The sequence below is a fragment of the Dendronephthya gigantea genome, unplaced genomic scaffold, assembly GCF_004324835.1.
Source record: "Dendronephthya gigantea isolate DGI-Jeju-01 unplaced genomic scaffold, DenGig_1.0 000015F, whole genome shotgun sequence".
NCBI lineage: Eukaryota > Metazoa > Cnidaria > Anthozoa > Malacalcyonacea > Nephtheidae > Dendronephthya > Dendronephthya gigantea.
This window is the reverse complement of record NW_021163025.1, coordinates 713,587-727,290: the sequence shown is the minus strand read 5'-3', so window position 1 is coordinate 727,290 and position 13,704 is coordinate 713,587. Positions and strand designations below refer to the sequence as shown.

At 38.1% G+C, this 13,704-nt stretch overlaps 2 protein-coding genes across 2 annotated transcripts in view; one reads left to right on the top strand and one right to left on the bottom strand.

Annotated features, from left to right (window-relative positions):
• The window catches only part of LOC114519902 (methionine synthase-like), a 45,086-nt gene extending 34,433 nt beyond the window's left edge, over positions 1-10,653 (bottom strand). Inside the window, 2 exon segments of the mRNA XM_028540076.1 lie at positions 9,614-9,721; positions 10,378-10,653. Coding sequence (XP_028395877.1) covers positions 9,614-9,721; positions 10,378-10,429 — 160 coding nt within the window. The 5' untranslated portion in view covers positions 10,430-10,653.
• A 753-nt stretch (positions 10,654-11,406) lies between these two features.
• On the top strand, positions 11,407-13,431 carry LOC114519995 (WASH complex subunit 1-like). Its single transcript, XM_028540190.1, has 3 exons — positions 11,407-12,231; positions 12,338-12,579; positions 12,787-13,431. The coding sequence occupies exons 1-3, from the start codon at positions 11,465-11,467 to the stop codon at positions 13,146-13,148; spliced, it is 1,371 nt and encodes a 456-aa protein (XP_028395991.1). The 5' UTR covers positions 11,407-11,464; the 3' UTR covers positions 13,149-13,431.
• The last annotated feature ends 273 nt before the right edge of the window (positions 13,432-13,704 follow it).

Genomic DNA, 13,704 nt, shown 5'->3' with positions numbered 1-13,704 from the left:
ATATAGCAATATTCAATGTAGCAATATTTTTCTTTCTTCCTATATACAGACCCCAATTATGGGGGCAAGATGACATGTTGAGATCAGATTCTCAAAGAAATGACGACAACGAAAAGTAACGCAATCAAATCGACATTGTAGACGAAGCAAAAATGGTGGAAAACATCGTGAATATGACTTTGGAACAGCGTTCGAGAAAACGGTTTTCTGTTTTAGCCGTCGTCACTGGAACATTTATGCTGGCCTGTTTTATAGTGGCCAGACATTTAAAATAAGGAACTCTTGTGATAACTTGCCTTAAGTTATTTATTGGACACGTTAAGTTATTAGGCATGCATGCATATTTGTAGGGAAAGGCATGTTTTTGAAAGTAGTAGTATTTGAACGCTGGTTATTCCGTATTTGTGTATAATAATGTAAATATCTGTATATAATGAGAAATATAACTTTGAATATTTGAAAGTTGTGCTATGATTACTATGCTCTAATTTATGAGATGTTGTTTCATTCATACTGAAATTATCAGGTTAATAAAAACTAATGAGACAAATATTGACACCATATCGTTGCCTTTACACCACGGCAATAATCATCCATAGATTAGAATAATTTCCGCACTGATAGGTGGTTTAAGACACCGGTTCGTTTGACGAAAATTGACAAGTTACCAGTTTTTCGACGCGTATTGCGAAGGGCCTGGAATATATGAGTTTTGTTTTTAAAAAACGGGCCATTCAGCGTTGAGACCGGACGTTATAAGAGAGAAAATATCGCGCTAAGCTTCTAAATATATCATATATAGATCAGTGAAAGGTAAACCGGTGAACGTCGTAGATCTGGAGTGATAGGGCCTGGCTTTACATTTACGGACGACACTTCCAGTTCCAGATGTATACGGAGCGTGGGCGAAAAATACCGAAGTCAAAACTTCACGGCACCCTGGTAAAAATATCCTTGGAAAAAGTTATACAGTTAGCTGACTTTATGAATTCGAAAAATAATGTCCGGTTGTGTGATGCTAAGCAAGTCATTGTTGCCTCTCAGTGGTTTAGGGTGTTGTTTAAACTCTGTTCCGATCAAGAGAATGAAAGTGGTTTAGGAAGAGAAATTTATTTAGCTTACTTTGAGAATCTCACGAAAAACACGCAAATTTCTCGCGGCACGCGAGACCAATTATGTCATTATCACGAATGTATCGCGTTTATCCAATTAGATGACCTGAGAATCAGACTGTTAATTGGCAATTGTTTTTCTCGAGAGAAAGTTATAAACTTGTGCGCTCTGTGAAAAATGCTTTTATATTACGATATCCGAATATTATTTTCAATCATTTGCCTATCCTTGATAGGCAACGACAACAAGTCGGTAGACTCCGAACATGGGTTCGTGAGTTCCGTCGCCACAAACAACATCTTCGTGGGCGATGTTAACCAAGGACAAAGCAACTATCAAAGCTCAATCACTGATAGCTCTGCTGAAGATTGTCTTTTCTATTTTGAAAACTCTTCAAAACAGGGTTTTCCATTCTTAAAGAAGATCAATAACAGTTCGTTTGAACTTTACAATCTGACGGATCAAGCAAGGGAAGTGAATCTCACCGCCAAGCGGGAAAATCTACGGCTATTCGGTAAAGTGAAACTATTTTATTTTGTTTATTTATTTATTTATTTATTGAACTTCGCCGATTGTAACAATCAATTAGCAGGGACACCAAAACAGTGTACACCAATTACAGTGGGCCCTTAATTTGGCAATAAATCAGTCGCGCACTCGCATTTGTCGAAGTTCAGGTCTTCGCACGGTAAAAATGGATGAAAATTTGACCGGTTTTACGCGTTCATACGCGGAAAAAAGACGAATTCAAAAACCGCCAGAATTCGTCCAGTGTCAACGTAGCCTTAAAGCTTGATATGTTTCTCTAGTTAAACCAAGAAAACTATCTTTTGTTTCGAATCAGCATTTCTCAAATCAATTAAACAAAATTTCAAATGTTTCTTTAAGAGCTAAATGCTCCCTTTACATTATTGAAACTAGAAATATTTTATTGACATTCAGTATTTTTTTATCCACGTTAAAACACTTTACAGCGTGCTGTTTACGTTTAATTCAAATCATAATCCTTATAATTTTTCACGCGGTATAAACAAATACTGAATGAACCATAGGATAAATTTTAACACCGCAGTTTTGTTATAAACGGAAAGCTCAACTTTCTCTCAATTTTTCAGGTGAAACGTCAAGTCCTAAAAACCTGAGCATTGACGTCAACGAACTCCAAGGGTTCTTTAAAGGCAAGAAAAACTCGTTAAATTTTCAGTTCGGTTTAGTTTTTATATATTTTAGCTTATTTTCAATAGTTTCTTTTAGATTAACAATGTTTTCTATCGATTCTTTAGAATGTATCAATCATATATTCAAACTGAACGAAAGCCATCAACTTTTTATCATCTTCGTCTATGTTTGTGCCGCCATCTTTAGGTATTATGGAATTAAACTCCGGTAAGAAAAACTTCTCATGTAAAAAAAAATTACGAGTGATAATACGTACATAACTTTTGCACATTTGGTTGATAGAAATAGGGCTGAGTTTAGAGAGTTGCTAGACCTAACCGGTAGCAGTTAGGAAAAATTTATCAAGCCCATGTCTTGGGCGTTGCCGGAGAACCAAATGACGAGAGTTGGTACGGGTTTTCAGAGGTTCGTGGATGTTGGCGAGAGATATAGAGGATTGACGAGGGATAGGGATTGAGGAAAGTTGATAAGGGTTGATGCTAGTTGATGGGATCTGATTATAATGTACGAGGGTTGTGATTGGTGGAAGTAAGCAGAGGAACGTTGATGAGAGTTAAAGAAGCGTAGGAATTGACTGATTAAACATATTTCTATCCTAAACATATTTGTTTTTTTCTTTAGTCTGATCATCTCAAAGATCCGCTCCAAGTTGATTGGTAAACCTGTCAGTGTGCCACAAAAACTTAAGATCTCGTTCCGTGAGACGCCTGGAGCAGACATACTACCGATACCATCAGAAAGATTCGTCGTCCTCCAGCATGATATTGCATGTGACAAGCACGTGATCATCAACGCAACCGTTGACTTATCAGGTAAAGCTTCAGTGAACACTGATGATGAAACCAGCACGGACACGGAATCATCACGTGACGAGCACGGGGACAGTGATGACGAAACGACCAACTCGTCGAATGATGAGAGCTCGAGCAGTGAAGGCGATACCACGAGCTCATCATGTGATAGCCTCGTGAGCAGTGGTGGTGTGGAGGTCGCCGTTATTAACAGCCTACCATGTACATGTGGCGTAAGTGCGAGCCCTTGTTTTCATCACGTGAGCGACGAGGATGAACTAGTCGACAAGTCACGTGATTATCGCTATTTCACCGACCTAACATGTGACTTTCACGTGGGATATGGTGACGACAGGTTTGCCGCCAGCACCAAGAGCCCGCCAACGTTAATCAAGGTCCCACCAAAGAACGCGAAAGCTTATGAAATGGACCATGCTACTGACCGAACATGTGACAACCACGTGGGATTTGGCAACGACATTTTCATAACCAGTAACAACAGTCTGCCCACGTTTATCAAGATCCCACCAAATAAGATGGAAGTTTGTAAAACGGAGTGTGGAAAGGTCGGGTTGCTCGTGAATCGCAAGTACCTGAAGGATATATTTGATCAGCAAAACTCAAGTGTGGGGTCTCGGATTCCGGATGTTGGTGGTACTCTTAGTACCGGAGTTAAGTCAGGTCAGGGTTATGATGTGGCCAGTGAAGTTGATAGCGTCGCGTCTTCTCATTGCAATCGTCATAAGCCTGCTCCTCAAAAGAACACATCCTGCTTGAGTTGTAGTTCTGATAAACCTCCAGCAAAGGTGAACGGCCAGGATGGTGACGTCAAACAGATATCACCAAAAAATGGATATTATCGGGAACTCTTCAAAATCGACTGGAAGAATCTTTATAGGAAACTTGGCAGTTACCAGCATCACGGTTTCCACATGTTACAATCCCACAGCTACAGAAACCGTTATGGTTACACCCAGTACAACCATAAACCAATCATTATACTCAATTATGGTTACACCAACAAGATGAACTACTGTTATATGATGGGCCAACTTATTAGACATTTAGGTTTGTATTGAGTGAGACTACCCAAGCCGTACGTTCCCCCACTCCAAAGACGAACTGCCAGCCCAGAAAATGAACATACGATCTTACACAGTTAGCTTAATATAGTAATATTTTCCTTTCTTCCCATTTACAGACACCAATGGACGTTATGGGCAAGAAGACATGTTGAGATCAGATTCTCAAAGAACTGAAGACATGAACAATCAAGTGAACAACGTTCGCAACGATGTGGCCAGATATTATCGGGAACTCTTTGAAATCGACTGGAAGAATCTTTATAAGAAACTTGGCAGTTACCAGCATCACGGTTTCCATATGTTACAATCTCACAGCTACAGAAACCGTTATGGTTACACCCAGTACAACCATAAACCAATCATTATACTCAATTATGGTTACACCAACAAGATGAACTACTGTTATATGATTGGCCAACTCATTAGACATCTAGGTTTGTATTGACTGAGACTATTCAAGCCGCCTCCCCCACTCCAAAGACGAATTAGCAGCCCAGAAAATGAACATATGTTCTTACACAGTTAGCTTAATATAGTAATATCTTCCTTTCTTCCGATTTACAGACACCAATGGACGTTATGGGCAAGAAGACATGTTAAGATCAGATTCCCAAAGAACGAAGGACATCAATATTGAAGTGAACAATGTTCGCAACGATGTGGCCAGATATTATAGGGAACTCTTCAAAATCGACTGGAAGAATCTTTATAGGAAACTTGGCAGTTACCAGCATCACGGTTTCCATATGTTACAATCCCACAGCTACAGAAACCGTTATGGTTACACCCAGTACAACCATAAACCAATCATTATACTCAATTATGGTTACACCAACAAGATGAACTACTGTTATATGATGGGCCAACTTATTAGACATCTAGGTTTGTATTGACTTAGACTAACCAAGACGGGCTCTCACTGCAAAGGGCTCCCACTGCTCCCACGCAGGAAACTGTTCGTTCATAGGTTAAGGGAATCCAAGACACACTTTTGTAATCCATTAGAATCTATTGTTAAAGTAGAAGCTCAAGAACCCGCTCATGATTATTACCTACGAAATCAAAACAATATTCGATCTCCACCGCCTATATGCACTGAGCGGTTTCGTAACTTTGTTACAGTTAAGTATAATATTTAAAAAAACAATATTGAATTACAATATTTAAATTCCATTTTAATCTAGCTAAGTATGTAAATAAGTCATTTTACCGTTGTATATAACTTCTCAATTAGGCCTACCTATGTAGACTATATTGATGATTATTTTATAAATTATTAATATTCTGTAACACCTTACAATATTTAATACCCTATGTAACGATAATCGTGTAATTCAGTTTGTACTGCGATACGATTTTAATAAACTAATAATAATAATAATAATAATAATAATAATAAACCACCGCCTTTGAACAAAAAAAAGCCGACGAACTGGCAGCCCAGAAATTAAATTTAACATACGATCTTAAACAGTTAGCTCAATATAGAAATATTTTCCTTTCTTCCCACTTACAGATCCTAATGGACGTTATGGGCAAGAAAACATGTTGAGATCAGATTCTCAAAGAACTGAGGACATGAACAATCAAGCGAGCAACGTTCGGAACGATGTGGGCAGATATTATCGGGAACTCTTTGAAATCGACTGGAAGAATCTTTATAGGAAACTTGGCAGTTACCAGCATCACGGTTTCCACATGTTACAATCCCACAGCTACAGAAACCGTTATGGTTACACCCAGTACAACCATAAACCAATCATTATACTCAATTATGGTTACACCAACAAGATGAACTACTGCTATATGATGGGCCAACTTATTAGACATCTAGGTTTGTATCGACTAAGACTACCTAAGGCGTCCCTTCACTGCAAATCTAAAACCAGCGTGTGTGAGCCAAAAACACAGACGAACTGGCAGTCCAGAAAATTAATATACGATCTTACACAGGTAATATAGCAATATTCATTATAGCAATATTTTTCTTTCTTCCCATTTACAGACCCCAATGGACGTTATGGGGGCAAGATGACATGTTGAGATAAGATTCTCAAAGACATGACGACAACGAAAAGTAACACAATCAAATGGACATTATAGACGAAGAAAAAATGGTGGAAAACATCATGGATACGACTTTGGAACAGCGTTCGAGAAAACAGGTTTCTGCTCCAGCCAGAACATTTGTGCTGGCCTGTTTCATAGCAGACATTTAAAATACGGAACTCTTGTGATAACCTGCCTTAAGTTATTTATTGGACACGTTAAGTTATTAGGCATGCATGCACATTTGTAGGTAAAGGCATGTTTTTGAAAGTAGTAGTATTTGAACGCTGGTTATTCCGTATTTGTGTATAATAATGTAAATATCTGTATATTATGAGAAATATAACTTTGAATATTTTAGAGTTGTGCTATGATTACTATGCTCTAATTTATGAGATGTTGTTTCATTCATACTGAAATTATCAGGTAAATAAAAAATAATTAGACAAATATTGACACCATATCGTTGCCTTTACACCACGGCAATAAACATCCATGGATTAGAATAATTTCCGCACTGATCAGTGGTTTAAGACATCGGTTCGTTTGACAAAATTAGACAATCGTTACCAGAGTTTGTTTTTTTAAAAAACGGGCCATTGGGCCTTGAGACCTGACGTTATAAGTGAGGAAATATCGCGCTAAGCTTTTAAATATATCATATATAGATCAGTGAAGAGTAAACCGGTGAACGTCGTACATCTGGAGTGATAGGGCCTGGCTTTACATTCACAGACGACACTTCACGTTCCAGATGTATATGGAGCGCTCTGGTTTCCCTGGGTAAAAAACACACGCGCGTAACACACGCGTGTCATTATAGTAATTAATTGCGTCATAAATACAAAAGAATCAAAGAACTTCGGAAAAAGCGCGAAACTTTTTATTCAAACAACTTTAAAAACATTAAAATGGATTCGTACGACTCTGTTGATAAGAGACTATCAGGGTTAGCGGAATGGTTGAAATCGAGTGCTCTTAACAGTCAGGGAAAGAAAAATGTGGATTTTGATGGCAATAAAGTGTACCAAAACCACGGAACTAACTTTTACAATCCTTACAATAAATTTGACGGTAAGGTTGGTCGTACTGGATTGATTTATAAAATACCAGTTTATCTTCATTCAGTTTTGCTCAATACAATTCTGTTCAATCCCACTTCATTTATAGCAATGAGCTCAGTTACGTTTATTCCAAATCAATTTAATTCAATTTGATTCAGGAAAATTCCATTCCATCTATTGCACCTACATTTATTCCAGTTCATATCATTTTAGCTGAGTTCATTGAATTCAATGCGGTTCAATTCCATTCCATCCAGAAGATTCGTTCTTTCTCAGTTCAGTCAGGTTCAGTTTATTTCGATATTCCAACCAGTTCAGTTCAATTCGTTTCCGTTCACTCCAAACCATCCAGTGTATTCAAATTTATCTCAGTTCATTTCATTTTATTTCCCTTCCTTTCAATTCAACTCATTTCATTTCAATTCAATTCATTTCAATTCCAATCAATTCAGTGCATTTGAATTAACTTCATTTCAGTTCAACTCAGTTCAACTTCTAATCGAATGCGGTATAGAAACTGCCTAACCTAAAATAGACAAAAATACTTCTCGTTTCGACTTACAGTATAACCGCCATTTTTCTTTTCGCTTGAAGATGCTTCCACGTTGCTCCAACTCACTTTAGTTAAGTTTGAATCAGTTCAACTTAGTCCATTTGAATTTATTTCACTTGAGCTCTTTCAGTTCCAATCAGTTGAGTTTGGTTTAGTTTAGTTTAGTTATATTATTACCAAAGGTTTTGCGGAAATAACTTTAGCCATTCTTGCTAGATGTTTCTTTAGTTTCGTTGACTTTAGCTTAGATATTTTTAATAGGAATAAAACAATGTTTGCAATTTTTAAACGATGATTATCTAGGCCATCCATACAACAGACATCCACGCGAAAGAACCACGTTTACCGAAAGTCACTTACAAGTTTTGGAAGAATGTTTCAACGAAGTTAAACACCCAAACTCGATTCGCAGAGAGAAGCTTGCGATAGAGCTTGGACTTCCTGTGAAAACCATTCAAATTTGGTTCCAAAACAGGCGGGCGAGAGAACGGAAATTCGCGAAGAAAAATGGCCAAGGCAAAAACAATGAATGTGAAAGTATCTCTGGAGTGGTGATCGAAAGCGAATGGTGTTTGAATGAGAGTTTAGGTGAATATAACTGCTACTTCGAAATACTAAAAACGTTTTTCACGACATAAATATATAACTCTATACAAACACCAAAATGATTTGCAAGGATTACTTTGCAAGTTCAGCCATAATCCAGACAAAACATCATAGTCCTAGCGGTTTGAATGCTGTGAAACGTAAGGAGCTCTATGCATAACGCATTCAATTTGGATGCGTTATGATCAATTCCGTTCGGTTAGATCCGAACGAGTTTCCTTTCTTTAATCCCCTTTACGTCTAAAAAATTGGTGGCAATTCTGATTTAAATCATTCTTTGAATATATTTATAGGCTCTACAGACTTAGTTGCAATAAATCAGAGACCATCAACATATGAATTGGAATCAATGGAATCAGCCACAAGTGCAGATGGCCTTGAAAGCACAACAGTTCAAGAACTCAACAGTAGCCTAGGACACAAGATTGAAACAAACTTAGATCTAAAGCAGCAAAATGGACCCACCAACAAAGCCACATTTACAATCATTCACATCCCCGAATCAAAACAAATTGCTGAAGAAAACATGAACAACAGCGTTGAACCATTTAGTTTTACGACAACAACAGATAGAAGTGCCATATTGAGCATTCCTCAAACAAGGAACCAGACTACACTATCTTTAAATGAATTAGCTGATCAACAGATGGTAAAGTTGGTGGAAAACATAGATTTAGATCTTATTGTGGAAACATATAACGTACTGCAATCAAGTGATAATGCAGATGCCCTTATCAAGAACTGGTTGACAAATTGTGAAGACAATGGGTCAACTTTAGAGGAAAATTTAAGGGAATTTGTACAGTTTAGTCAAGAAAGCAAAAGCACTAATCAGAAACAGTAAACTTTGCATTTGACTTTTAGAGACATTTTGAAGCTTTTATGAATTATGTAATTCTTAATAATGTACTATGTCAATTATGAACTTATTTATTGTATTAAACATAAATGTTGCACTAACTAATAATGAATTACATATTCGCTGAAATATTATAGCAAGTTGGATTTTACGGGGACATAGAAGACTGCATTTAGTTTTCAGAATGTGTTAATGTTGTTGAACATTTGAACTTCAAGGTAATGATGTGCTTGGAATTTTTCATAGTTAATGCCGATTCCTGCTTTTGCTGCTGTTATATCTTAAAGGGAATATATTGAAAAAGAATAAAGTACCTCGAAATGCATCTTCATCCAAGTTGTGCTGCTGGATCATAGTTCCCATTGCACCATCAATAATCATCACTCTTTCAGCCAGGGTTTCATGGAGATATTGAAAAATATCTAGTGTCAAAACAGCAAAGAATCAAGTAAGCCTTACCAGACACATCACTGGACCACAAATAGCGGCCAGAAAGGCCAGACCGGTTGTATTTTGAATTGTAATAGAGTATTACAAAAGAGTGTTTTAAAAGAATATAGAGGTGAAAGTGCATTTCCCGTGCTAGGCAGATGTAAATAACAATATATTTAAATGCAGAGTTGTTGAAGTACTCTAAATTACTAGTAATCTGTCTGTACTGAAATACAACAAGACCAGCATACACCAGGTCAACATTGTACAATACAATATGTACCAATATGTTGTAAACAAATGTCAATATGGCAGTATCCTCAGTTTCTGATAAAATTTCTTGGTAAAAAGCTAATCCATTGACAACAAGTAGTATTAAAATATTGATCAGTGAAATCGTCTGGTATAAGACAGAGTGAATAACAGAAATATATAAATACATTAAATGTAGCAAGAGTAATTTAGTGCCATATCTACTGTAATCTACATAAATACGTGACTGTGTAAAAGTGTGAATTCTAACTTTTCTGATCTTGGAAATTGTACAAACACAGTATTCCAATATCAGAAATATACAGATCTGGCATGATACTTAAATAAAATACATATAGTAAACAATACAAACAACCAAATATTAATAATGTACCTTTAGTGACACCATTAGAGCTGACCCTTTGAGACGCTATTGTGGGAGCCATTTTTCCCCAAGTTGTAAAAATCTTCAACTCCCGAGCAAAAATCGTCAAAAATCTGCTATAGAAGGCAGCGATCGCGGAGGGAATTCGACTATAATAGCACGATTACATCCTATTCATATAGTTTATTAAAAATGTTTAGACTTCAGGCTTCAGCGATGCTCATGATCCAGTATTTTTCCATGTCAGTGACCCGAGTGTTGCGTAATGTTAGATCAACGATTGGACCGTGTTAAATGAATGTTTTGAAATGGCTTAATCTACACGTGGATGACATGCGTTCAAATCGAATGCGAGGCTTGAAAATGTAAGCGGATTAAAATGCGGCGATTTAAGGATCCTTCCAAACAGCTTCGTTGCTTTCATTCACCCATTTATGCAGTTCCTACCTCACAATGATATTTGTATTTAATACTGTATTTCAACTAGAAATATAGACCTCGAAGCTGGCGATTAAAAATTTATTTCTGACGTTCTCAATCAGGGCTTCCACAATTGAATGAGATTTCCTTCAAAATAACAACTAAGGAATTTGTGTTGGTAGGATATATCATGCATTCCTTTCAAAGGTTCTTTGTTTCCTTATTTTGTCACTTCTATCCCCCTATGAGGACAGTCTTAAGTCTTATGCAACTATTTCGAAGCCCTGTTCTCAATGCACGTTGTATTTGGAAAACTAGTACCACTCTCCTGCCTTGTCAAAAACACTGAGAAAACACGTCTAATATAGTGTACATATTTAGGGAAAACGTGCCTAAAATTACACGATTAAAAATTTTAAGACATAGAATCGCTCTAGATAAAAAGCATTGAAAGGCCTCCAGCCAAAAGAAAGTGTTTTTACGGTAAACAAATAAAACAGTATTTTGCTACCTTTCTGGTACCTGCTTACCAGTTTCCCTTTTTACAGCGAAGTTCTTTCAATTACCCTACATGACGTACAGGGTTTAAACAATCACATTACGTAATTTGATATTCCCCTTCTTCCCCAAATTCGTATCCGAAAGTCGAAGTTTCCATGGTCGAAAATCAGCAAAAATGCCAGGTGTTACGTACGACGTACCGTTGATTTTACCAGGCTTACGTAAAGAGGAGTCCGTATTTCAAATGGTCAATGCATTGGAGTATTTACAACAAGTTTCCAATGATGTATTTTCGAAAATCGAGAAGCGTGTTGCGGAAAATCGCGAGCAGATCGCAGCCATCGACAGGCGAGCCAACCTCGCTTTGGCGAAAATCGAGAAGATCCGCGGAAGCAGGAAAGCGATCAGGGTCTTTTCGAGCGCAAAATATCCAGCCCCGGATAAACTAGAGATGTACACATCTCTACACACTTGTGATGGCTTAGACGATAACCCCCTTCCCAGTGTTGATCAAAATTATCACGTAGCAAGCAAATTCCCGAAAGCTGACCACAACAGCCTCAAGGAGAAGCTGCAATTCTACAACGTTCAACTGAATACGTCTAAACGAAAAACCGATAGGGCAGATCAGGGTCTGGGCGGATTACCGAAGGATATCACATCTATTAGTTCGCTTCTTCTTTTCAACACAACCGAGAATCCTTACAAGAAATATGTGATTTTGGATCCCCTGGAAGGTGCAGTCACTAAGACCAGGAAAGGCCTGGACGAAGAGGATGAGGACCTAGCTGCTGCGCCGGTGACCATCACGAACCGGGAAGAAATGGATCTACTTGGTCTGACCAATTACTTTTATGTTCCAAACCTTGGGGATGTTCCAGAACTTGATGTACCAGTGCATCTTCCAGATTTACCTGGTATTGCCGATGATCTGGCTTGGAGGTAAGAATTCCAGTTAAGAGATTCTGATCTATTTAGCTTTTAAGATAGTCTAAATAAATGTTTATGAAATGAAATAATGAAACTCTATGTCTATTTTCAACACTAGTGCAGACCTTGGTCCATCTATTGCACCATCCGTCCCTGGATCCAATGTCCCCGAACTACCTGAAGTGATCCCCGAAGAACCTGCCCCAGCTGCCCAACCTAACACTGAAAGTTCATCATCATCCCTATATACTCCCCCTCCACCACCCCCTCCAGACCCTGGAGTCCCACCACCACCTCCTCCACCACCACCACCTCAACCCATGGAAGTTGAAAGCCCTGGGCCTACGGCACCAGGTCCAGGTATAGTATAAGTTCTTCAAAATAAAACTCAGCATTCACAGTTTCAAATGATTTTGAATTCATCAAATCTGGAATATCAAGATGGCATTTTAGAATTTAATTTGTTTCGTATTCGTAGCCTGCGAACAGGTTAATAAGTTGGGGAAGTGATAAGCCTGTTTGCAGGCTAGTATTCTCAAATTGATTGTTTGTTTTGTTTTTTTTCAGCCCCAACTGAAGTTGCTCAGCCAGAAAGCAACGGTGACGGAGGTGGTGGTAGAGCGGACTTAATGGCGGCGATCAGAAATGCGGGTGGTGCAGGCAAAGCCAAACTAAAGAAGGCCAAAGAACGAAAGCAGAAAAAACGGGCTGAAAAGGAGCAGCCCGCTAGCGGCGGTGGAGATCTCATGACCGACCTGTTTGCAAAATTACAAATGAGAAGGAAGGGTATATCAGGGTCAAGAGGGGATAGAGGAGGGGATGAAACTGGTGGAGGGTCCGCAATGGATAAAATATCCTCAATGATCCCTCCTCCCAGCAACATGAGCGGATCATCTTTGGCCAACGACAGTGGGGAATGGGACGCGTGATATAATCATTTTTGAATTACTAAATAATCGATTCAATCACACATGTAATTGTAAATAACCCGGTTTAGGCGGTTCTGAGAAACAATAATAACTTCCAAGAAAAAGGCATAGGTTTGACTTTTGAGTTAACCAGGATGAATTCTGACCCTGGTTAGTTTGCCTGGTATAAACGCAAACGGGACAGCCCACTGCATACCAATATCATAGTTCACCTTTTTTCTAAACTGTTAGTATAAGGCTATGTCGTTGATTTAATCTGTTGTCTTCTCGCATTAAAAGTTAAAACTGAATGATAATATTATTGAAATGCCTTCTTCTGTACATTTGCAAATGAGTGATACTTCACCTCTACGCCTGGTATTATAAGGGAAATGAAAGTGCCATTTTCTAAACCCACGCCGCCCAAACTTCCTCCGTCTCACTATTACCAACACCTCTATCGCATTCTCGGAATGACTTTTCATTGCCTGCCTAAAGTTGCGATGACACAGATGGGAATGTTATAAAAAAACAAGTAATTTCGTAATAATTACCAGAACACGTGGAAACACATCAG